General features: G+C 43.1%; 1 protein-coding gene across 8 annotated transcripts in view; it reads right to left on the bottom strand.

The window, feature by feature from the left end:
• Nucleotides 1–1,112: 1,112 nt before the first annotated feature.
• MCM3 (minichromosome maintenance complex component 3) overlaps nucleotides 1,113–24,871 on the bottom strand; it is a 27,643-nt gene continuing 3,884 nt past the window's right edge. For 2 of the 8 annotated variants that reach the window (XM_023212995.2, XM_023212997.2), the window contains 17 exons: nucleotides 22,278–22,363; nucleotides 20,525–20,637; nucleotides 19,906–20,114; nucleotides 19,292–19,422; nucleotides 16,296–16,534; nucleotides 15,680–15,788; nucleotides 14,438–14,591; nucleotides 13,988–14,119; nucleotides 13,212–13,420; nucleotides 10,704–10,878; nucleotides 10,190–10,316; nucleotides 9,250–9,400; nucleotides 6,032–6,172; nucleotides 4,978–5,081; nucleotides 4,058–4,143; nucleotides 3,510–3,579; nucleotides 1,113–1,873 (listed from right to left, as the gene is read on the bottom strand). In XM_023212995.2, coding sequence (XP_023068763.1) covers nucleotides 1,675–1,873; nucleotides 3,510–3,579; nucleotides 4,058–4,143; nucleotides 4,978–5,081; nucleotides 6,032–6,172; nucleotides 9,250–9,400; nucleotides 10,190–10,316; nucleotides 10,704–10,878; nucleotides 13,212–13,420; nucleotides 13,988–14,119; nucleotides 14,438–14,591; nucleotides 15,680–15,788; nucleotides 16,296–16,534; nucleotides 19,292–19,422; nucleotides 19,906–20,114; nucleotides 20,525–20,637; nucleotides 22,278–22,363 — 2,435 coding nt within the window. In that variant the 3' untranslated portion in view covers nucleotides 1,113–1,674. Of the gene's footprint in view, nucleotides 1,874–3,509; nucleotides 3,580–3,599; nucleotides 3,710–4,057; nucleotides 4,144–4,977; nucleotides 5,082–6,031; nucleotides 6,173–9,249; nucleotides 9,401–10,189; nucleotides 10,317–10,703; nucleotides 10,879–13,211; nucleotides 13,421–13,987; nucleotides 14,120–14,437; nucleotides 14,592–15,679; nucleotides 15,789–16,295; nucleotides 16,535–19,291; nucleotides 19,423–19,905; nucleotides 20,115–20,524; nucleotides 20,638–21,786; nucleotides 21,990–22,277; nucleotides 22,364–22,580; nucleotides 22,617–24,871 lie in introns of those variants that run through there. The other 6 variants (XM_023212996.1, XM_023212998.1, XM_023212999.2 and 3 more) reach the window with 6 other exon arrangements.

Raw genomic sequence — 24,871 nt, 5'->3', positions numbered from 1 at the left:
CGGGGGAAAAAAAAATCACAAATAAAACAGAATTCCCCAACAATTTTGTACTGCTTTTAAGAAAAAAATCCCTTTGTCTTAACGAACCAAAGAATATCTCCTGCTTTGTGGTAAAGGATCACCCCTCAGCAAAAACAGAGAAGAAAATACCTCAGCAATCTTACAGCCAAGAACTAGCAAAACTTCAGAGCCACATCTTCCACCAGAAAGCAGCTTCCAGTCCATGTGACCCAAGCCCCCCCATAAAGTCACATGATTCTTTAAGTAACTTGAAAAATTCTTCAAAAGCTATTCAAACCATACAACAGTAGAAGTCCCACCCTGGCCCCATCACAAGCTTATGTGCAAACAGGCTAATCAGCCCCAAAGAGTGGACACCCAGATAGTTTCAAAAGCATCCTGTAGGCTGGGCACAGTGGCTCATGACTATAATCTCACAGTTTAGGAGGCCGAGATGTGAGAATCATTTGAGTCCAGGGGTTCAAGGCCAGCCTGGGCAACAGAGAGACCTCATTTCTACTAAAATAAAAAATAAAAACTTAGCTGGGTATGATGGCATGTGTCTGTGGTCCCAGCTACTTGGGAGGCTGAGGCAGGAGGATCACTTGAGCCCAGGAGGTTGAGGCTGTCGTGAGCTGATTGTACCACTGCACTCTAGCCTGGGCACAAAGCGAGACCCTGTTTCAAAAAAAAAGAGGATCTTCTAACAAGATCTCATTATGGGCAAGAACTCCCAGGATTTTGAGGTGTCTGATATATCAGGTATTCTATCTTTATGAAGGGTAAATTTAGATTCAGGCAAAAAGCGCCAGGCAGAGGGGCAATTTTTTTCCTGGACTTTTACTCACTGGCCTCCCTTGGCTATTTAGCTATTTTAAATTGGCAGGGTTTGGTCTGCACTATCAATTTTGACTGATAAATGCTGGTGCTGCTGAGGAAGAAAACTGTCTCTAGAGAAGACATGACCCCCAGAGAGAGAGAGCACAGCAGGCTGCTGCCACCGTGTGGTAGTTTGCTGCAAATGCGGGAGCAGCAAACCCTGCACGTTTGCTCTCAAGGAAAATAAAATTCAATACATGTATGAAAAACAGACTACGACTATTAAGACCGCATGTACAAAATGGCTAAGTTTATTCAACATCTCGGATATTCATCTGGATATTGGGTTTGTTTTGTGGTACAACATATATTCACCTTAACTGGTGCTATTGTAAAGAAAGCTCTCTTGACCTGCATGACGTGCCTCAGAGCTTCTCTCCACCAGTTAGAACCACCCAAAGCCTAGTCTAACCACAGTGCTCTGCAGGAAAAAAAAATACACAGCAAACAGAAAACAGTTGTGCCCCCAAAAGTACTCAGAAGTCATATGTTATTTACAGTTGGGTTTGTGTGGGATGGGAAGTAGGGCGGATGGATGAGCCAGTGCTTTTGCAATGAAGATGCAATAGTCCTTGTCCTCTCTCACTGTCTCCTCTTTCCTCACCCCATGGCAGCTTTCATGACCCATTCCCAAAGGGTCCACCGAGTCCTGACTCAGCTTCATCACCAACATTCCTCGCCTTCAGTTCAACACTGTTAGTCAGGGGAGTAGAGGCAAAGACTTGGGTCGGGGACAGGGTGGGAAACACGGAAGAAACTCTCTCGGCACAACCCAAGTTCAGAGACGAGGCCTCCTCAGATGAGGAAGATGATGCCCTCAGACACCATGACCTGATTGTCATCCTGCATCTTGCTCAGAGCAGCCTGGATCTCAACTGAAGAGAAGGGCTCTTCGCTGTCCCGGTTGATGGATTCTGTGAGGCGATTCATGCCGACTGACTGCGCATGAGCTTCCCGGAACACATCCAAGAGGGCCACCTTGAATGCCTTCAACCTGCCCCAGACAGGAGAAAGGGGGAAGAGGAGTAAACAAACCCAAATGCTCTCAGGAAAGAGCTATTCTAGGAAAATTCATAGTATTAATACAGTAGAGGCGTCCCCTCAATATTCTTTCTCACACACACATCTGCCTCTGATGGCAGCATTACCCTTGAGGAGCCCCCTTTAAAGTTAAACTATTATACTAGTGCGTGGGAAATTGGCATTCCCCTTGGCTGTAAAATAGTAACCCGGTCAGCATCAATGGGGGACAATTTAGCAGCATTTACTAAAGCCTTAAATGTGTATATCCTTTGGCGCAGGGAGCCCATTTCTAGGAACTCACCTTACAGCTATACTTGCAAGAGTGCACACTGATAAATTTAATACTGTTTTACTGTAAACAGAGAACAACCCAAATGTCTATCATCAGAGAATTTCGTTAAATTTTTACCCATCCATACCATGGAAACCCTGCAGTCATTAAAAAGAATGAGATCGGCTGGGAGCGGGGGCTCACGCCTGTAATCCCAGCACTTTGGGAGACCGAGACGGGCGGATCACGAGGTCAGGAGATCCGAGACCATCCTGGCTAACACTGTGAAACCCCGTCTCTACTAAAAATACAAAAAATTAGCCGGGCGCGGTGGCAGGCGCCTGTAGTCCCAGCTACACGGGAGGCTGAGGCAGGAGAATGGCGTGAACCCAGGGGGCGGAGTTTGCAGTGAGTGGAGATCGCACCACTGCACTCCAGCCTGGGAGACAGAGCGAGACACCGTCTCAAAGAAAAAAAAAGAATGACGTCAAACAAGCACAGTGGCTTATGCCTGTAATCCCAGCCCTTTGGTTGGGAGGCCCAGGTAGGAGGACTCCTTGAGGCCAGGAGTCCGAGACCAGCCTAGGCAACATGGGGAGACCCCGTCTCTACAAAAAGTAAAAAATAAACACTGTAAAAAAGTAAAGAAAAAAACACTGCACTCCTGTCTCAAAAAAAAAAAAAAGATCTATACAAGCTGATTCAAGAAGCATTTTAAGATATAGTTGAATGGTTGTCTCTGAGGGAGAGAGTTACAATTGATTTTTTTTTTTTCCAAATACTTTTCAATGTTTTTCAAATTTTCTTCAGTAAATACATGGTGTTACGTGTTTAAAGTATTAAAAGAAAAAACGTAAAACTTCACTATGGAGATTATTTGGTGTTCAGTAAACAAAATTCACAGATAAAAATGTCTCCTAGAACCCTGCTGGTAAAAATTCTTCATTTCAAAAACAAATGGCCAAAATGTATCTATCTCACCAAGAAGAATCTGAGGTTTCAGTAAGACGTAAGTTGTACTTGTTGTAAAACTCTTCCTGACCCCACACAGACATAATTCAAATTCTCAGAGAGAGAATTATTAATAAAGCAAATGGTAAAATTTAAACAACTGAAGATTCCGGGTAAAGGACATCCAGAAGTTCTTCATGCTTTTCTCGTAACTTTTCAATAAGTTTGAAATTAAATGAGAATATAAAATGTAAAAAGCCGCGGGCCTCTAGTTTTGTGTTTTATTGATAACCAGCAGTTTGTTTCCCACCCTCTCCAAGGGAAAAAAGTCCCTTCCTCAGTGATACAGAATTCTTGAAGGGGCAGGAGCAACATCCCTACTCACCTGGATTCACTTAACTCCACTTTCTGGGATTCCTTGGTCTCCTGTGAGTCTGCCGTCTTTGGAGTGTATACTTCAGAGGGTTGATGTTTGTAGAGATGGGGAAGATTAGCAAGGTGAAGCCATTTCCACAAACACTAGGGAAATCATCTCCACTCCCAATCCCTCACTCAGCCTGCTGAACGCTCCTATTTCCTAGGGTTCTTATGGGGCCAGGCAGAACAATTAGGATAAAGGGAAATCTTCACTGGATGATGAAGGAGTTTAGTGAGGCAGGAGACCCTCAAAATATATATTATGTGAAATGCTTATAACCAGGTATAGCACAGCACAGTTCATCAAGGAGGTGTACACAATAGAGCAAAGCTTTTTCCAAAGTTTTTACTGTGGGTTTCTCCTGAAGCTCTCTTGGGACAAACCTCTTGGACACAGGCCCCAAACAGGAAGCCAAACAAACAAGAGTTCACAAGAAAATAAAGTGCACAGAGCAACTGGAAAAGTCCAAGAGTCACAGGAACAACCTCTTTCATCAGTAAGGGACGCTCACCCACCTTGAGGCATGTCCTCCTCTGTGTCACTGAAGTCATAGGGGTCGTATGAATCCCCATCTTTGGCATCTGGCTGGCGAGTCTTCCTTCTAAAATACCCAGGGCAGTTAAGAGACAGAAAGAGTTTGGAGACAGAAAGGCAAGGGAGCCCCATGTTGTGCTTCTAATTATGGAGAAAAGGAAACAGAACCACTAAGTCAAAGGGAAGCACAAGCTTAGGCCTTTGCAAACTGCTGCTTGTTCTAAACAAGACCAAGTCCCCAGACTAGAACACAAACAGGCGCTGCTTCCAATGCTCTTTCCCACATCACTCACCCTTATAAGTTCAACCATAAGCATGAAGGTTTTTCCCTTAGAATTTTTAAGTATATATTCAAAATCCTCAGTGGTTGGGTTGCTGTTCCTACTATTTAGCATTTCTTCAGTAGAGGGGTCAAAAGCACATGAGAAGGTCTCACTCTCTTTCTCTCTCTTTTACCCAGGTTATCTTCATCCGCAAACCCTGCAGGTCTAGGAACACCCTCCACGAACAACCTGACATCAATAAGCAGCGCTCATTCCACCCTCTACCCTCTACTCCTCTCCCCAGTCCCACTGGAACTTTTTTTGTTGTTTCTCTGTCACCCAGGCTGGAATGCAGTGGCACGATCCCGGTTCACTGCAACCTCTGCCTCCCAGGCTCAAGCAATCCTCTGACCCCAGCCTACCGAGCAGCTGGGACCACAGGTATCCGCCACCACGCCCGGCTAATTTTTCTATTTTTTTGTAGAGACAGAGTTTTGCCATATTTCCCAGGCTGGTCTCAAACTCCTGGACTCAAGTGACCCACCTGTCTCGGCCTCCCAAAGTGCTGGGATTACAAGTGTGAGCCACCAACTTTTTGGCCACCAACTTTTTAATCTCATTTGCTTGCCCCACTTTACCTCTTCCTCTTCTGCTCCTGGTCCTCTTGGCTTTTCTCTTCTTCATCTTCTGTCTCTGATTCATCCTCACTTCGCTTCTTACGTTTCTTCTCCTTCTCCAGAACCTAGGACCAAGGCAGTGGAGGGGTCACGGATGCAGGGGAACTGCATCAAGAACTCTGAGTCCCTTCTGCACCATAAGCAGGAATGACTTCCACGTTTCCAGTGGTTTACCTAGCTCCTCTTATCCCTAAGTCCCAGGACCAGGGGCAGAAGTAGAGACTGCTACCCATCTTTTTAAAATGCTGGGAAGTATATTATATGCTGTTTATATAGTAGGTACTCAATAAATGTTTACTGAATAAAGAAACGAATGTCTAGCACATAATAGTTAAGTGGAAAACAATCTATTTCCTTATAAATCAGGTGTCTAATTGAAATCCAAGACAACCCTTAACCTAGCAAAAAGCGAGGAAGACTTTATCAGACTCACAACTCAACTCCAACACTAAAATTCACCAGACGGGGGTGAGAGTGGGCAACTAGGAAAAGGGAGTCTAGGCTTGAGGCTTGATATCTAAAATGATAGAGATGCAATGTCACAAACAGAAATTGGGAAACAGGATGAGGCAAGTTTGAGAGTTCAACTTTAAACATGAGCTTCTGAGGTGCCAATGGGACATTTGAAGAGACTACCAAGGGGAAAGGTACAGAGGGACAAGGAAGATTACCAAGGTAGCCCCTTTGAAAACACCTACTTTTTTTCTAAGATGCAAAGGAAGTAGGGGTACACAGAGAAGCAGCTGACTGAAAGTATAGCACATCAACTAAACCAGAATCTCTAAGAGCCCTGGAATCAGCATTTTCAAGCTTTCCATCTGATTCTCAGGTGCAGTCAGGGTTGAGAATCACTGAGTGTTCCAGAGGAAAGAGTGAGGCAGACTGATCACTGAAAGACAAATACTGCTTTCTGTTGACGATCCAAATGTAGCTGTCAGCCACGGAAGGCTGGGAAGCCCACACATCTGTAATTTATCCAGAAGAGCCTCTCACGCCCTGGCATCTGAATCCTCACCTTCTTGAAGTAAGCATACTGGACCAACTCCACAGCTTCCTCTGCATCCTGCAGGTCCACAGTCTTGCTCATGCGGGCCTTCGCATGGGCTGTGGCCAGTCGAATCAGGGTTTCCAGTGTTCGGGCTGTAACTGGAGATGTCTAGGGAAGAAAAGGGAGGATTGCTTATCTCAAATCCTTTAGGCATGCCCATCTATCCTACTGCACAGAAAGGGAAATGACACTACCAGAAAAGCCCCAGGAGGCCCAAGCAGAGAATTCAGAGCTCTGTGTTCTCTATAGATACCATATAAAAATGAGAAAGATGACAGCAAGGATCAAGGAAATATACACAAGACTGTTGCAGGAAGGAGGAGCAAGTGAACAGGGAAGAAAATTAGGCATCTAACAACTGGAAAGATAAAAGACTACAGCGTAGAAAAGAGAAGGGAGAAAAATCATCAGTGATTGTAGGCCAGCAATGCAGCAGGAAGTCTGCCTTTATATATATTCTGTCATTTCACCCTCTTAATAACTTGGAGAAGTTTTATACACTAAGGAAATGGGACTCAAAGGAGAGTTTCCAAAGTCACACTGAAGGAGGGATAGGAAATGAGTCAATCTGAGGACAAATATGTAGCTTGAGTAAACCCAGTCCAGAGGAGAACTCTGACACATTCCTAACAAATGTTTCTCACAGGGGCCGGTGAATACCAAACCGGGGTGCTTTTACCTTTTAAAATGCTATTGTATGAATGGCCTTCTTGACCTAATCAATCAGAATGAATCGGAAATGAATGAATCAGAAATCTCAGTGTTTGGGACTAGATATGTGTACAAGTTTCAGGTGATTTTGATGTGTCCAATTCTCTCATTTTATGGATAAAGAAACTGACCTGAGGTGAAAGGATTTGTCCACAGTCCAAAAACTAGCTGCAGAGCTGGGATCAGACATGAAATTACTTCCAGGCCAGGCGTGGTGGCTCACACCTGTAATCCTAGCACTTTGGGAGGCCAAGGCGGGCAGATCACGAGGTCAGGAGTTTGAGACCAGTCTGACCAACATGGTGAAACCCCATCTCTATTAAAAATACAAAAAAAACTAGCCTGGTGTGGTGGCACATGCCTGTAATCCCAGCTACTCAGGAGGCTGAGGCAGGAGAACCCAGGAGGCTGAGGCAGCAGAACCCAGGAGGCAGGGGTTGCAGTGAGCCAAGATCACGCCACTGCACTCCAGCCTGGGCAACAGAGCGAGACTCCATCTCAAAAAAAAAGAAACTTCTTCTGTCACACCTTCCAGGTCTCCCATTATATGACCCATCACTGACGTATCCTGGTCCCTTCTTGTTTCAAGTTTCCTAAATTACCGTATATATTCACAATGACATTCAAAACTAAATACATTCACATTTAAATTCATTCATTAAATTTTGTAATAATTTAGAAAGCTACCAGAGTTTGGAAGTCATACACTCCATGACAAGTTCTAATTCTTGAATCACCTAAAAAGCTGGTGAAATCCTAGCCTGCAATAGCATACCTAGGGAATCCAAATTGTCTTGGAATTCACTTACAGATCTCACACTAGGACCACAACTAAAATAGCGTATGATGCTCAGTTTTAGGTTCAATGAGAGGGCGGGCCACACACCAGAAGTTCGCATGGGGAAAGGAACAGTTAAAAAGAAAGTAAGCTGTTTAATGAGGAAGACAGGTGATACACAACCTCCAGAAAACAAGACTAACAGCCACAGGTAAAAGTTGTGGGGAAATAGGTTTAAACTTAATAAATATTCTAAAATTTCAAAACAGTAATGTTCTAAGCATGCTGTCACTGGCGGTATTAGAAAGTCCTGGCCGGGTGCTGTGGTTCACGCCTATAATCCCAGCACTTTGGGAGGCCGAGGTGGGCGGATCATGAGGGTCAGGAGATTGAGACTAGTCTGGCCAACACAGTGAAACCCCGTCTCTACTAAAAATACAAAATTAGCCAGGCATGGTGGCACGGGCCTGTAGTCCCAGCTACCTGGGAGGCTGAGACAGGAGAACAGCAGGAATCCGGAAGGCAGAGGTCACAGTGAGCCGAGATCTTGCCACTGCACTCCGGCCTGGGCAACAGAGCAAGACTCCATCTCAAGAAAAAGAGTCCCAGCAGGGATTTGAGAAGACAGAGTGGGTGAGGCTGGAGTAGATGATCTGGAATCATGTCTAATCCAAGAGTCTATGTCTATGTCACATAATAAGAGTTCTGGACTTGGGTCCTTCTGCTGCAAAATCCACTGCCCCTAAAAGATTTAGACAAATTTGGGCCAGGCATGGTGGCTCACGCCTGTAATCCCAGCACTTTGGGAGGCCAAGCCGGGTGGATCACCTGAGGTCGGAAGTTCCAGAGCAGCCTGACCAACATGGTTTCGAAACCCAGTCTCTACTAAAACTACAAAATTAGTCGGGCGTGGTGGCACATGCTTGTAATCACAGCTACTCTGGAGGCTGAGGCAGGAGAATCGCTTTAACTGGGGAGGTGGAGACTGCAGTGAGCTGAGATCGCGCCACTGCACTCCAGCCTAGCCAACAAGAGTGAAACTCCGTCTCACCAAAAAAAAAAAAAAAAAGATTTAGACAAATTCATGGACAGCTATATTAGGTTACCAGAAATTGCTCTGAATAACCATCATGGTTGCCTGTTAGTCATTTTTTCAAAGTCCAGTCCAAATATCGTACTCTCTGGGAATCCTTCCTTGACATTCATATCCCTTTCAGGGAAGTCTAAAAGAAAATTAACAGTTTCTTCATCTATACTCAAATAGCCTTTCACATTCATTCCTTTGTAAGTACCACACTGGGGTAAATATTTATAAATATGCATGGATGTCTTTCTATCTACCTTTGTGCTTCCCCATCCTGGATCTGAGGTCTTTGAAAAGAGTGCTTATTAATTTTACATTGCTTGTAAGAAGAGAGACTAGGTCACTTTCCAGAAGTCACTCCTATGTTTGCTGAATGAATCACAGCTTCTGGAGGCCAATGTCATTTTAACTCATGAGAGACATGTTACCTCTGGGGTCCTTATTTCATTTTCCTTTATAAAAGGAAATGATTAAAATTGTGTAACAGGAAGCTCTTCAGACCAGGAAAAAAAGTCACTAAGTTAAAATGCTTTCAAAGCTCCCAGATAGCAAGGACTCCTGCCCAGCCATATACCTAAGGGATCCGAGGCCCAGGCTTCCCCAGGCACTCACCCTGGCAGTGTCCGAGCTCATGCTATCTTGGCTGCGCAGGCGTGAATACTCTTCTGCAATGTAGGTGGCTGACTCCTGTGTCAGGACAGGCTTGATGATTCTGGCCACATGGATGTACTTCTTCATGAACGCTGCACTCACCATCTTCTCCCTGGAGCCACATACAGTGAATTCCATCTCCCTGCCACACCTTACCACCTGCCTGGATTAGTGGCTTTGCCTCTCAGAAAAGCCAAGGTCAAAACAGACAAAGCCTAGAACCCATTATCATAACTCCCATTTATATGGAACATATACAAGATTCTTCCACATATTTTTATTTAATTATTTCAGGTATTATTTGTGAGTTAGGTAGTTTAGGTAAAAAGTTTAGGTATTATTTACTCTATTTTGTAGGTGGGAAAACTACAGCTCAGAGAAGTTGAAGTAGACTCAAAGTTTTCTGACTCCAAATTCTGCATTCTTAAACCAACAGCTTTGAAGATTATGCTATGCTTCTTACTGCATCATGACCAAAAATAGAGGTGTAAGATCTCACATTTCATGCTTTGAGCACCTGATCACACGTCTCCTTCACCCAAGTCTACTTACAAAGTCTCAAATGTTTCCTATCTGCTGACCCTTCATCACAAACGGCTACATGACATGTGCCATCTTTCATGTATAAGGCACACCCACCATCAGTTAGGTATGTCATCCAAACTCTATTTTAAGAAAAGACCTGAACCTGGGCTGAATGACCCAAACATTTACAAGGCAACTGGCCAGGATAAAGGATATATTGTGGACCCAGAAAAGAAGAAAATTAGTCCACATGGTTATGACTCCAGGCATGGTTTTGATCTGGGCACGTAATGCCTTAGCTAAGCTTAGACATACACATGTTCTAATATAACACAAATTTCAGGTTCCCTTGAGGAAGAGTTATGAGAATGCTTACTTTTTCTTCTTGGTCCCATGTAGAAGGTTGTCATGCTTCTCATAAATCTGGGTGTCCTGCTGGTCTTCCTGGCTAAAGTTGGGATCATCTGTGGCCAGGATATCCACAGCACTACCCAAGGGCATAGCTGGCATACCCAAGTTAGGAGAAAGGAGAGTAATAAAGAGTTTAACCCAGGGAAAATTGCTTTTTCTATAGCACAAGAAGGGAAGACACCAAGATTCATAAAGAAAGGGCTCAAAAAGAATCAGACACATGGAACCCACAGATAAAGATGGTGGAACTACCTGGCCCACAGAAGATGCTCAAAGTTATTCCTAGACCCAGAAATGGACAAAAGACATACCTTAGGATAACCTCCAGTAAGCGAGAAGGGGAGGTGGCTAAACAGTTGAGGGCTCTTCAACATCAACCCAGACACTGAAACACCTACCACCACCTGGGTTGGGCCTGAGAAACTACCATCTGTTTAGCCCCTTTCCATTAGTTACTCTTACTATTCTCATGACCTCACCATCGCCATCCTGCTCCCCAGGTGCTCTGTAACGATGCATCCGAAGGACATGGTCTGAGATCTCCCGATCCTGCTCAGGATCCATCTGATCCAGCATGATGAAGAGCAAGTCAAATCGAGACAGCAGTGAGTCCTGTAGTCCAATGTTCTCCATTGGAGTCTTATACTGGTCATACTGGGGAATGTGAGGACAACAGAAGTGGACATGACATCAACAGGAAGAAAGGACAAGGCTGCTGCAATTCTGGGAGTGGGAATGGAAGGCTTGACCTCAAAGAGCAAAACAGACAAAAAGCAGTGAAAAAGTGTAAAGCCATTAAACAATGTAAATCATCTCTTCTACCTGCAACCCTTCTTTTGAGCTTCCTAGGAAGCCCCACTTCCTACTACAGGAACCTCTAAAAGGCTGAATGTAGGTCTCTAAACCAAGCCCCTCCTTCCCAAACCTTATTCTGCTCTTCTCATTCCCAAGGCAGGACCTGGACTGAGAGATGATCCCTTTCCCCTACCTGTCATAAAGACAGAGCAAGTTGGTTAGGCTACAAGCACTTAGAACTTTTTGGAGTCCCTTACTCAGAAGATAGGAGTAAAACCTCAACTAAAATGGTCAATGATGTACAAATCATAACATCTTAGAAACTGGCCAGGCACATCCACTCACACCTGTAATCCCAGCACTTTGGGAGGCAGGTAGATTGCTTGAGCCCAGGAGTTCGAGACTAGCCTGGGCAACATGGCAAAACCCCGTACCTATAAAAATTAAAAAAGAAAAAAAAAAAATTTGCCAGGCATGGTGGTGCACATCTGTAGTCCAAGCTACTAAAGACACTGAGGTAGGAGGGTCACCTGCACCCAGGGAGGTCAAGGCTACAATAAGCCAGGATCACTCCACTGTACTCCAGCTTGGGTGGCAGGGTAAGATGCTGTCTTAGGAAGAAAAAAAAAAAAAAAATCAAGGGAGTTTTTCCTCGGGATTCAAAAACCCCAATACTCTCCTTTCAATTCTGGGCCTACTGGACTGATACCTACCCATCCACATACACTTCACGGTCAGAGAACATAACAACCTTTAGGTAATAATGATTTTGACCATGTTCACATTTCAGGTCCTGCCATTTTTCTTATATTTCCCAATCACTATTGAGAATGACATAAACACACATTATCATTTATTTTACTTTATTTTACTTTTAAAGATGAGGTCTCACTATATTGCCCAGGTTGGTCTCAAACTCCTGGGCTCAAGTGATCCTCCCACCTCAGCCTCCCATAGTGCTAGGATCACAGACATGACACACTGCGCCCAGCCCCATCATTAATTTTAAAACCTATGGTTTTCAACCTTGGCTACACATTAAAACCAAACCTGCGGAGCCTCTCTAAACCATAGCTACCAAGAGCTCCAACTCAGAGATTTCAATTCAGAAACTCTGAGCTGGGGACCATGCAACTATATGTATAAAAAACACCATCGCAACAAGGCGTTCCCATATACCATAGGATTATAAACTGCCGGGACACAGCATGAGCTGTGGGCTCAAATCCTGGCTCTGCCATTTTCAAGTTTGTGGCTCTTGAACAAGTTACATAATCTTTTGTGCCTCCATTTTCTCATCTGTAAAATAAAGATAACTACACCTTGTGAGGTAGTTACTGATAGGATAAAAGGAGTTGGTAAATACAAAGCATTTATGAGCATTCATTAATAGAAGTATTAATTAAAAGATTAATATATCTTTAAAGAGGGTAATTTTGCAATCTCTACCAAAAGAAAAATGCACATAACTCTTAATCCAGTAATTTCAGTGCTAGGTATTTATACTACAGATATATTCCCAAATCTGTAACAAAACATACATAAAGGGATGGCCACTACAGCTTCATTCAAAATAGGAAGGAAAAAGTGAAGCCACTAAATACCCATCAGATGAAGACTAGTTAAATACATCCCTATGATGGAATACTAGAAATCTATTTTTTAAAAGGAAAAACTCACCAAACCCCAGGCACAGACAAATATGAAAGATTATATCTAGCACATCACAGTCATGATAAAAACAAAGATAAAGAGATAATTCTTAACAAGGAAATAGTGTATTTGCTGGTACATGCTTAAATTTTTGTTTCCTTAAACACTTCAAAGCTGTTACCTCTTGGCAAAGTGACAGGAGAGGGAAGCAAGTCTTTTCATTTTCATGCTATAGCTCTGTTCTGTTTAGAAATTCCTCCGCCACGTGCACGTAGTCCTTTTATTTAATGGACTGTTAAATATGTTAAATGGACTGTTTAACTATACTGTTAAAAAGTTACTTTTAAATAAGGAACTTTCCACGGGAGTCTGCTGTGCAGGAATGGGTGAAGAACACTGCTCTGAACAAACAATAATAACAAGAAAATGGCCTTATTTTTAGTCTTTGCCCTGGGTCACCTAGAATATACTTCTCAGCCCAGTTAGTCAGCAAAATCAAATGAAGGTGAGGACAATAGTTGGGGCCTGATTCTACTTACCCTGCCGTAGACGGGGTTGGCAGCTGCCAAAACACTGCAGCGGGCATTCAACCGAGCATGGATACCAGCCTTGGCAATGGTCACTCGACCCTGCTCCATCACTTCATGGATGGCTGTGCGATCCATGTCAGACATTTTGTCAAATTCATCAATGCAAACCACACCTCGGTCAGCCAGGACCATGGCCCCCGCTTCCAGACGACGATCTCCTGGGAAGTGAGGAGGTAAAAACACATGCTACAGTCTAGGTTCTAGAGGCCAGAAGGGAAGGATTTCAATCTCCTTCCTAGGAATCTCTCACTTTGTACATGCAAATGCGGCAACAGTGTGTTGGCTGTGAGAAACTTAGAGGAAATCCTGGTGGGTCACCTTTTCAGCCCAAACCTAAATATTAATAGTATCTCTTAATAACTAGCTTCTCACAAATTTCCTTTATAGAGTCTCTCTTCGGCCTCATCCTCAAATAATATCCCAACTAGGCCTCTGCCTTCTCTTCACTGGTCTCTAAATCCCTTCCTCTAGTTCATAAAATAGTACAATCTTCACTTTTATTTCCCTTCTAAAGTGCTAAGACTTTGTTTCAAATCAAAAACATTCCTGTAAATAGATGAACCAAAGACTTAAATAACTCACCCACCACTGCTGAATACTCAGTCCTCTATAATCTGGCCTTAACTAACCTATCAACTGTATCTTCAGAACACAAGCCAGGGCACACAAAGGATCTACGCTCAGTCTCTCTGCTGGGCCTTTGCCAAGGACCCTTATATCCTTACCTGTTTCCTGGTCTGTGGTGACCGCAGCCGTCAGACCCACTCCCGAGGAGCCCCGGCCAGTGGTGGGGATAGCCCGGGGTGCAGTGCAAAGCACGTACCGCAGAAGCTGAGACTTGGCAACCGATGGGTCTCCTGCAGGGTGGGGGCAGTGATGACACTAGGAAACTCCCCAGCACCCCCAGCAAGTTCTGCCTTTCTAGCAGAGTCATACAGTAATTGGCTTTTAATATCATTTCCTTCGCTTTTCCCTTCACTACTCATGGAAGAATATATCTTATATACTATAAATCAGGAATTCCAGACATGATAAAAAAAAAAGATTCATTTTAGCCTTTTGATAGGACTGAAATACTAAGTATAGAATATACAATCTTACATATTATAGGTCCCCACAACCACTCCACAAGAACAACAGTAACAACAGTCTAAAGCAAATCCCCAACATCATACCTATTAGAAGAATATTGATGTCCCCACGGATGTGGCTGCCATTTTCTAAGTCTCGTTCCACCCCTCCCAAGAGCAAGCAAAGGATTGCTTTCTTGACATAGTCATGCCCATGGATACTAGGGGCCAATGACCTGGCCAGCTGGTCAAAGATATCCTACAGGAGAAAAAACCAATTGCAAGCCTAATGAGATTCAATGGGACTTTGTGGAGCTCCACTTTACATACTTTGGCCTATAGAAAATACTTGAAGAGGGCCGGGCGCAGTGGCTCAGGCCTGTAATCCTAGCACTTTGGGAGGCCAAGGCGGGCAGATCACGAGGTCAGGAGTTCAAGACCAGCCTGGCCAACATGGTGAAACCCCGTCTCTACTAAAAATACAAAAAATTAGCCAGGTGTGGTGGCGTGTGCCTATAATCCCAGCTACTTGGGAGGCTGAGGCAGGAGAATCACTTAAACCCAAGAGGCGGAGGTTGCAGTGAGCAGAGATCGCGCCATTGCACTCCAGCCTGGGTGACAGAGCAAGACTCCGTTTCAAAAAAAAAAAAAAAAGAAGAAAGAAAATACTTGAAGAAACACAGAAACATAGAAACATGTACACTGTTCCTAATTGCAAAAAGTTTCTTCTCTAAGACAAATCACACCATCAGGCCATTATCAGAGTAGGCACAGAGGCAGAATTTCAAAATTTCAAATTTCAAAATTTGTTTAGAGGGTTAATCTCTAAGGGAAAAAAGTATCCCCAGGTTCAAAACATTTTAGGTTTAATAAGAACATGTACTATGCTTGAACAATAACCTTTATCATCACACATTCATATACGTAGTTCAATTCTAAATGTGGATATACATCCTATCTTAAAAAGAAAAAGACAAGAAAAACAAGTTGGAGAACTAAAAGAAAAAATATTTAAGTAGTAATGCATCACCAATGTCTTCAGTATTTAATAGACTTACTGGTACACTTGTAAGTTAACACCTCTCCTAATATTTGTATTAGGTTCATTTAGCAGCCCAGCAGGTAGCAGGTATTAAAATTGTTTAATAACAACAGAATTATTAAAGAACAAACAGCAAAAACACCCTTCATGTGTTGATTTACACAAAAATAGAAGAAGCTAACACCAAACACTTTAGACAAAAAAACCTCAACCCTTCCTTCTGATCTAGTACAAAAACAGCCATGCACCAAAACACAACTCTTAGAAATCCATTCCCACCCTCAAATTTCTAAACGATGCCAGACCTTGGATCGGGTTTTACTGAACTTCTTGATCTTGGCTATATCCTCAGCAGAGAAAGAAGGCTGAGCATCCTTGCTCATCTGCTTAACATTACAGGCAATCAGGACAGTCCTGGAACAAAGAGAATAAAGAGGAAGCCTGTTATATTCAATTCCTAACGTTAGTAGCTAGTACCCCCAGCAGTAGTAAGCCTTTTTAGGCTACCAAACTAGACCAGCCAATCAGAGCTGGGGAGGAGGGGGCAGGTAGTTGTTGTGAATTAAACAACTGGTTCTGTCTGTGACCCAAATATACTGATCATGCCCCACCTCTGGAATTGACCCACAGAGCTTCAGACAGAACTGTGTATGGGGACGAAGCGTAATTAAATGAGAAACTCCCAGGAAAGCCATGAGGCTGTAATCATTGTCACCAATAACTCTCACTTTTGGCATTTGATGATAAGTATCACCAGCTTTATCTGATAGAAAAGAGGTATTGAAGGTATCCTGTCTCCCAGGCAGGTAGAGTGCTCAACCTATCAGATGTAACTCTGGAATACGGCAAACTGGACAAAGCCTATTACCAGAAATGGAAGCTGTCAACAGCATTACATACACTTTAGGGCAGACCCTTTACCTGAAAGTCCCAGAGGTGTAGCCTCCCTTCTTTCCAGGAAGGCAACGGTAGGTTCCCACTACCTGAACCCGGTCACCAGGCTTTGCTTTATCCACCAAGTCATCATCCAGAATGACGTCCACAGAGCGGGGTAGCTGGCCAGCTGGGGCCTTCTCCGGCATCTCCTGGATGGTGATGGTCTGGTGATCCCTGTAGACGGAAAGGCCATATTCCGTCTCAAGGGGATTGTTCTCCTCATCCTAGAAAAAGGCACACAGAGGGATAGAGTGAACTCCGTCCTGTCTTAAAAATGCCACACTCACCTGTCATGGCAAATAAGATGACTTCGTAAAATTTCATCATTAAGGAACAAAAAAAGTCATATACCTTCCCTAGCTTTTTGTGTTCCCCTCTGTTTTAGTAACAAGCATCAAATGGAAGGGGCAACCCATAGTCTGAATGGACTATGGTTATATTAACATCTAAATTAAGATTCTTACTTCCCCTCTAAAGCTGAATATATGCTTACACTCTGAAGCAGTTTTTCCACTTCTAGGTAATACCCAACAGAAACATTCACCCAAAGTCATGCACTGTAATGCTCATAGCAGCATTATGCCTAACAGTCAAAAATTTAAAAGTATAAAAATGCCATCAATAGTGGAATGGCTAAATAAACATAGTATAGTCACATAAATGAATACTATACAGCAATAAAAATGTATGAAACACACCTATACACAACATGGATAAATCTCATAAATACAATGTTGAGCATAAGAAGCCCAACACAAAAGAGTATTTAAATAAAATAGAAAAACAGCCAAAAGTAATCCATGCGGGTTAGACATCAGGATAGTGGTTACCCCTGGGTAACACGGGCCCTCAAGAGGGACTTTTGAGTGCTAGTATTTCCTCATTTGGAGCTGGTTACACAGGTATACTCAGCTTGTAAAAATTCATCAAACTATACACTTATGTGAGCTTTCCTGTACGTATATTGAAGTTTTACTTCCTTCACATTTGAATTTTCTAAAAACACAGTTGTCACTTATTGAGTGTTTGCTATGTGCCAGGCACTGTGCTATTACTTCACAAAATTATCTCATGTAATTATCACAACTTTGTAAAGAAGATATTTTCACACGTCATGGACAAGGAAACCAGGAGACTAGGAGAGATTAAAAAAGTTCCCCCAGGTCACACAGTTAGTAAAAGAGTCTGGACTTGACACAGGTATTAACTCCAAAGCCCATGCTCTTAAGCACCATCACAGACAATCTCCAGAAGATCTGGTCCAATGTATTTCACTTTTCAAGTAAAGAAGGTTGGCCACAGTAATCAGCAGAAGAGTACTTCCCAAGTACTTCCTGAAGAAGAAATTTTAGAAAAGTGGAGACCTTAAGGTCCAAAGAAGACAACAGAATGACTTAGAGAATACAGCTGGCATGAACTAAAGAGACAAAGGTTCTAGTCCTTAAGGCCATCACTAACTGGGACCATAAGCAAATTGTTTAATTTCTCTGATCTCAGCATTTCATCTGGAGCTACCTCCAGATGAAATGATGCTAAAGTATGTTTAAGTTATAATTCTAAGATACTCATTCTTGTTTTTGTTTATATGTTTCATTTCTCCACCACTGTGAAGACTGATGACGAGGACTGGGTCTTCTTTGTATCCTTGTCCTCCACAGCACTTAACAGTGCTTTCAATACAGTAGTTCTCAATTAAAATTTGATGAGGGGAGGAGAGGAATTCTTTGATAGAATGAGTTTAGACATCAAGTAATCAATATTAATGATCTTTTGTCTCCAGAGGAAAGCCCTGCATTGTCCTCAATTCAGATCAATCTGAACACTAAGAATAAAGAAAGCATTTTCCTATGCCAGCCTTCTCCCAAACCCACAACAAAATATTTTTAAAGATTACAGAACAGTCTAGCATATTTTTCTACTTTTTAAAAAGCAGATTACAAAATTATATGATTATAATGTTGTTAAAACATCTATGTAGATGACATCTTCTTTTGACTACTCCATAAACGAACAAGTGTTTTCTTAAAAAAACAATAAGAGTTACGCCTATAATCCCAGCACTTTGGAAGGCCAAGGCGGGCGGATCACGAGGTCAGGAGATTGAGATCACAGTGAAACCCCATCTCTACTAAAAACACAAAAAAATCAGCCAGGCATGGTGGCGGGCGCCTGTAGTCACACCTACACAGGAGGCTAAGACAAGGAGAATGGCATGAACCCAGGAGGCGAAGCTTGCAGTGAGCCAAGATCATGCCACTGCACTCCAGCCTGGGCGACAGAGAGAGACTCCATCTAGAAAAAAAAAAAAAAATAAGAGTTGTGGCTGGGCATGGTGGTTCATGTCTGTAATCTCAATACTTTGGAAGATGGAAGCAGGAGGATCACTTGAGGCCAGGACTTCAAGTCCAGCCTGGGCAACACAGCAAGACCCTGTCTCTAGAAAAAAGCGAAAAAAAAAATTAGCAGACCTGGTGGCTCATGCCTATAATCCCAGGTACTCAGGAGGCTACAGTGAGAAGATTCCTTGAGTCCAGGAGTTTCAGGCTGAAGTGTTCTATAATCGCACCACTGCACTCCAGCCTGAGAGACAGAGATCCTGTCTCTTAAAAAAAAGAAAAAAAAAAAAAGAATTGTGAAGTCAGGTGGCATAGCCCAAGCCTGTAATCCCAACTACTTGGGAGGATCACTTGAGCCTAGGAGTTTGCAAATTTAGTGCACCATGATTGCACCTGTGCATAGCCACTGCACTCCAACCTAGGCAACATAGGAAAACCTCATCTTTAAACATAATCAAATAAATAAATAAGAATTGTGGGATTTTCATATTAAACTCTGGCCTGCAATCAATCTTGCCTTTGGATTAATCCTTATTTTTCACCCTTTACAGAAAAAAGACTTCAGATATTACAAAACTCTTTGCCTTAAAACAGGTATCTTTGACTCCAACCTCCAAGACAGCTCAATCAATTTATCCCCCTTACCTTGGTAGGATAGACAGAGCTGGAGGGAAAGGCCACCAGGGTGGTGAGATCAGAATAACGTCGCTCTATGGTCTTCTTAGTAGCAGGACAATAGTGGACACTACGGACGACTTTGGGACGAACTAGAGAACCTAGGCATGGAAAATGTGCACATATAAACTCACCCAACTAGATGATGATACAAGTGGAACCCAAACCTATGCAAGCCTATGACTCCAAATACTGTGTTCTTTTGACTAGGTTACGATATTTCAATATTACCTTTTATTCATTTTATTTATATATAGACCACCACCATATCCATGTAAAATTTTAAGTACCACTGATCCCAACTAATAAAATAGGTGGAGTTAGGGTTTGGAATGAGAGAATGCCAGGAACCAAGACTCCTCCAGCTCTCAGCAGAATTCATCATTCTACTAACACCTATGATTACTCAACGTCCCCGTAGTCACTGTACACCCTGAGCCCCTCCAAGTTTTACCACATAATTCCAGTGCTCCACCTCTTTGAAGCCACAAGCTACCCAGATCTACTTTGTCTCTCATGCTTTCCCCACCTCCCTGTCTTATTCTATCTTCATTGCCTTAGTGGCCCCCCTTTAACCCACTTACATTTAGTGACAATGCCCTCCACACAGACCACACAGCTGAGGAAGCAGGAGGTAAGAGTCCGCGGGGAGACATGCTTGGAGCCAAAGCTGCCTTCCAATCCTATGTAGAACTCCTCATACTGCTTGGCATAGGTAGCATCAATGGAGGCCACAAAATCCTTTAAGGCCCGCTGGAAGGCAACCAGCTCCTCAAAGGCATTGTTCAGAAGCCTGTACACGGGCAGGAGAAAGAAAAATTAGGGCGGAATTCAAAACAACGGATCCTCAAAACAGCAGGATCATAAATGGATCATTAAAAACAATGAGAAAATCCAGCTTCTGCTTTCTCCTGCCATCCTATAAGACTCAGTAAAATACCAGAACTAAGGAGCAACTTTAATTCAACTTATCAAAGATATAAAAATATTCAGCTAAACATTGGAAGGAGGGGCGTTTGGGAGGAAAATGCCAACCACCTACTGTTCGGAAAAAATAAAAATAATAATAGGTGCAGGTGAGCTATGAGAGCTTCTAGATCAATCCTGTTTCATACAAGTCCTCTCCTGAGAGGCTGTTTCAATCTGGCCAAGAGGGAAGGGAGCCATTCTCATTGAGACCGAGTGTATCTCCTTGCCACTCACCGGTTAGCCCTCTTCTCGTTTTTCCTGCGCAGGTCATTCACATTGACAATCAGCCGGTATTGGTTGTCACTGATCAGCTCCCGAACTTTGCTCTGATAAATTCCCTGGTCTTCCTGCAAAACAGCCACCACATATCACCAGAGCCACAAATTCAGAAACAATGTTTCTAAACAGAAGTAGTTCTCACAGCCAGATAGCCAGGTCAATCTCTGCAGCAGAGCTGAATCCCCAGTATGTATGTGCTCATCAGTTTCTCCCTTGCATTCACTATCTTTAGATTCGAAATACAAAGAGGGGACTGTAAGAATGATAATGACTTCTTCAAGGTCCATGCTGTTATTCCCATCATCATGGACGACTTTTCCGCATGCTGTAATTTCTCTCTTTAGTGGAGAATTAAAATGAGCTCGAGAAGTCTAAAAGGACAGTAAGTGCAAACTTTATTAAAATGTTAAGTTGAACATAACAATGTGAATGTTAAAGGTAACAATGTGAATAGATGGATATGTTGTTCACGGTAGTAACCATTTCACCACGTATATCAAAACATGTGCACTTCAAATATATACAATAAAAATGTAAATTAAACACTCTTAATAGTCACATTAAACTGGCTTTTAATTTAAGAATTACGTAAAAAGTAGTATTTTTCCCAATCATCTCTGCAATACGGAAAGGGTTCTCATACCCCGACCTAAAGGAATAGAGAATCTCAGCTATTTGGTCACATCATCAACCCTTCAAGATAGCTTTTCAACATTCTATGGCTTTAAGTCTTGGGTTGCACACAAAACACTTTTTATCTGCATCTTAACTGGTATTGAAAAAGAATGCAGTCGAATTAGGGAGTCTTTTCCTCCTGGTAAAAAGCCAGTCCCTAAAATCTGAGCACTCTGCAACCCGGCTGGTCACTATAGCCCTAGGGCAGCCCCTCCCCCCGCCCCCCCAAATCAAGAGAGAGCAATGAAATGCAAAAGGCCGAGGTGGGCTTTGCCAATCTGCTTGCACTTAATGGGAACCTGTCGCCTTTCGCGTGCCCGGACCATCGCTTGTACTTAGGAGAAAGTTGGCTTCCTACGAGTTCACTTAGAGAACACAAACTAGCGAGTCCGGCGTTAGAAGCTACAAGACTAGGGCTGGAGGCTCGGGCCCGGCAGGCTCCGCTGCAGCACACGGTATGGAGGTCTGGCGGGCCTCTGGCTTCCCGGGACGCTTCTGCAGAGGCTCCCAGCGCTAAAGCCCCGCGCCGGCGCCTCCCTCACCTCGTCGTCCAGGAAGTCCAAGTAATCTCTCTGGGCCTCCCGCAGCTCCACATCGTCCAGCACCACGGTACCCGCCATGCCCGCTGCCAAAGAACTACCTCTACCAAAGTAGCGTGAAGGTTCCCTGGACGACTCCACCCCGGCGCGAAAACTTCCGAACTTTTCCCGCCACCAAAGGTTACCTCAAGGAAGAGGCGGGGACCCTGGGAGCATATAAACATTATGATTGGCTGAGTTATCTGACGCCGTAATAGCGACTGTCCACTCAAAAACTACTTCTTCTTTGGGTTTTCCGCTGGGCGCCCCGCGGTGGCGGGAAACGTACCATCCGGGATTCTCTGTTCCTCCCCTCCCGCCTCCTCCCTCACTGACGAGCAAACTGACCAATAGGGCTGAGAGGAGGCTCACAGAGGCTGGTCACTGGGCAGCTGGAGGGGACAGGCTGGCGAGAGGGAAAGCGCTGCGTTCTGGGAGTTGTAGTGTTCTCCTACCTTTCCGGATGTTTTGCAGGGTTTTCTCAAGCTGCAGAAATTTTGATCCATGCAATGACCAAATTCAGGCCGGCGGTAGGACTTTACTTGAAAGTAGATTAAACGTCAGAAGATGGTGGTTTATAACGCAGGGAGATGAAAACATAAAAGCAAATCATTTTAAAGATATATCCCAATCAGAACTGCCCTCAAGTGGCATCCTAGTGTAAAAGTGGATTTTGAGAATCTATAGGATAGAATATGAAACTATAGTATCTTAGGGAAAGATTAGTTAAAAACCCATTTGCTATCTGATACCATTACCTGACGAACCCATAAAGACATCGCCGCAGAGGAGGATGAAGTGAAAAAAAAAATCGGTGCTTACCCCGCCCCCTAGAGACTGCAACGTGTGTCATACAAATTCTGGAAACCGTTATTACTCCATCTTACTTAACAACGCGTAAATTAAAGGCTTTCTGGTCTTATAAAAAGATCACACGATCCTTTTAAGTAACTTAGCTTACCGAATGATCAACACAAGAGGGGAAGAAGTGTTTCATGCCCCTTTGATTAAATATCAGTTTGGGAGGCCGAGGCGGGCGGATCACGAGGTCAGGAGATCGAGACCATCCTGGCAAACACGGTGAAACCCCGTCTCTACTAAAAATACAAAAAAATTAGCCGGGCATGCTGTCGGGCGCCTGTAGTCCCAGCTTCTCGGGAGGCTGAGGCAGGAGAATGGCGTGAACCCTGGTGGCGGCGGAGCTTGCAGTGAGTGGAGATCGCGCCACTGCACCCCAGCCTGGGCGACAGAGCGAGACTCCGTCTCAAAAAAAAAAAAAAAAAAATATATATATATATATATATATGTATATATACAATCAGTAAGAGCAAATCTGAAACTACAATGATTGAAAGATCATTGCATGTCTAAATTTGTATGTTTGTTTTTAGTCCGTCGTGGTTGGCTTTTTATTATATTTTTAATTTTATTTTGAGATATAATGTATATACGGTAAAATGCACAGATCTGAAGTGTACAGCTCAATGAATTTGTAGCTGTGCTTACACCCATGTAACCACTCTGCACAATAAAGAGCATGTCCATTGCCCCAGCATGTGTTTTTAATTTTACTGAACAAGAAGCTAAAATACTAGATTGCCCAACACCAGACATTTGATAGCTCTTTATCTGAAATTTCAGCCAACTGATTATCAGCTTATGTTTGAAAGTCTTCAGGACTCACTATATACTGCTAAATATTCTAAGAATAATCTGCCTAAACTATATATGCCATCTATTTGTGTGGGTATATGTATTTCTAGTTATTATTCAGTTTATAGTTACTATGTTTTATGCCATCCTAGTGGGCAGATAAATCGATCCTTAGTCAAAGCAAAAAGGCTGTCATTTGACAGCTTGCTTTTATGTTAATTAACGGGCAAAAAAAAGAGAAAATTCTAGAATAAAGATCCTGTTTGCAGTTATATAGCAAGAGGTAATTACTGATTTACTTAAGATTTTTTATCATGCCGGGCACGGTGGCTCACGCCTGTAATCCCAGCACTTTGGGAGGCGGAGGCAGGCAGATCACGAGGTCAGGAGATCCAGACCATCTTGGCTAACACGGTGAAACCGCGTCTCCTCTAAAAATGCAAAAAAAAATTAGCCGGGTGTGGTTGTGGGCACCTGTAGTCCCAGCTACTCGGGAGGCTGAGGCAAGAGAATGGCGTGAACCCGGGAGGCAGAGCTTGCAGTGAGCCGAGATCGTGCCACTGCCTCCCGCCTGGGTGACAGAGTGAGACTCCGTCTCAAAAAAGACAAAAAAAAAAAAAAAAAAAAGATTTTTTTATCACTTGACCATAACTCTTATTTTATGAATTTATTGGACAGAGTACTGAGATATCCTCTGCTCTGGAAACAATTTGAAATTAACACTAAAAGAACAGGGAAGCTTAGCTCAAACTAGCAAAGAAGTCGAGTCATTTGTAGTAGAAATTCCAAATGAGTGGAAATGTGAAAACCGTATCTTTGATTCTCACACTTTTTTCTGGGCTTGTTTCCATATATACAGTATAAGATGAAGAAACTGAATTAGAATATCTCTGATAATCTGTCTTACTCTAACGTTCCATGAGCTAATGGCAAATTTGGAAACTATGTAAAGACAATTCTATTTAATGAATTAATCATGCCATGGACTTTGATAAAGACTTGATTTGTCCTAATATCATCATCTTTAGCTGTGAAGGATACATCGATATTTAATTGGTGTTTCTCCCTTCTTTCATTAGGGCATGAAATCTTTAAGCAGGGAAAATATATTTCCTTTGTTATCACCAACACTTCCAAACTGCCCAAAATCAATCAGGTTGTTGCTACAGAAAAATTAGGAGCATTTGTACATATCTCATAAAAAGTCCAGCTGAGCTTACCCCATGGTCCTCCTCTATCCTGATTCAAAATTAAAAAGCACATATAAGCTGGCCGGACGCGGTGGCTCACGCCTGTAATCCCAGCACTTTGGGAGGCCGAGACGGGTGGATCACGAGGTCAGGAGATCAAGACCATCCTGGCTAACACGGTGAAACCCCGTCTCTACTAAAAAATA

Source organism: Piliocolobus tephrosceles, chromosome 5 (assembly GCF_002776525.5).
Source record: "Piliocolobus tephrosceles isolate RC106 chromosome 5, ASM277652v3, whole genome shotgun sequence".
NCBI lineage: Eukaryota > Metazoa > Chordata > Mammalia > Primates > Cercopithecidae > Piliocolobus > Piliocolobus tephrosceles.
This window is presented reverse-complemented; position numbering and strand designations above follow the sequence as displayed.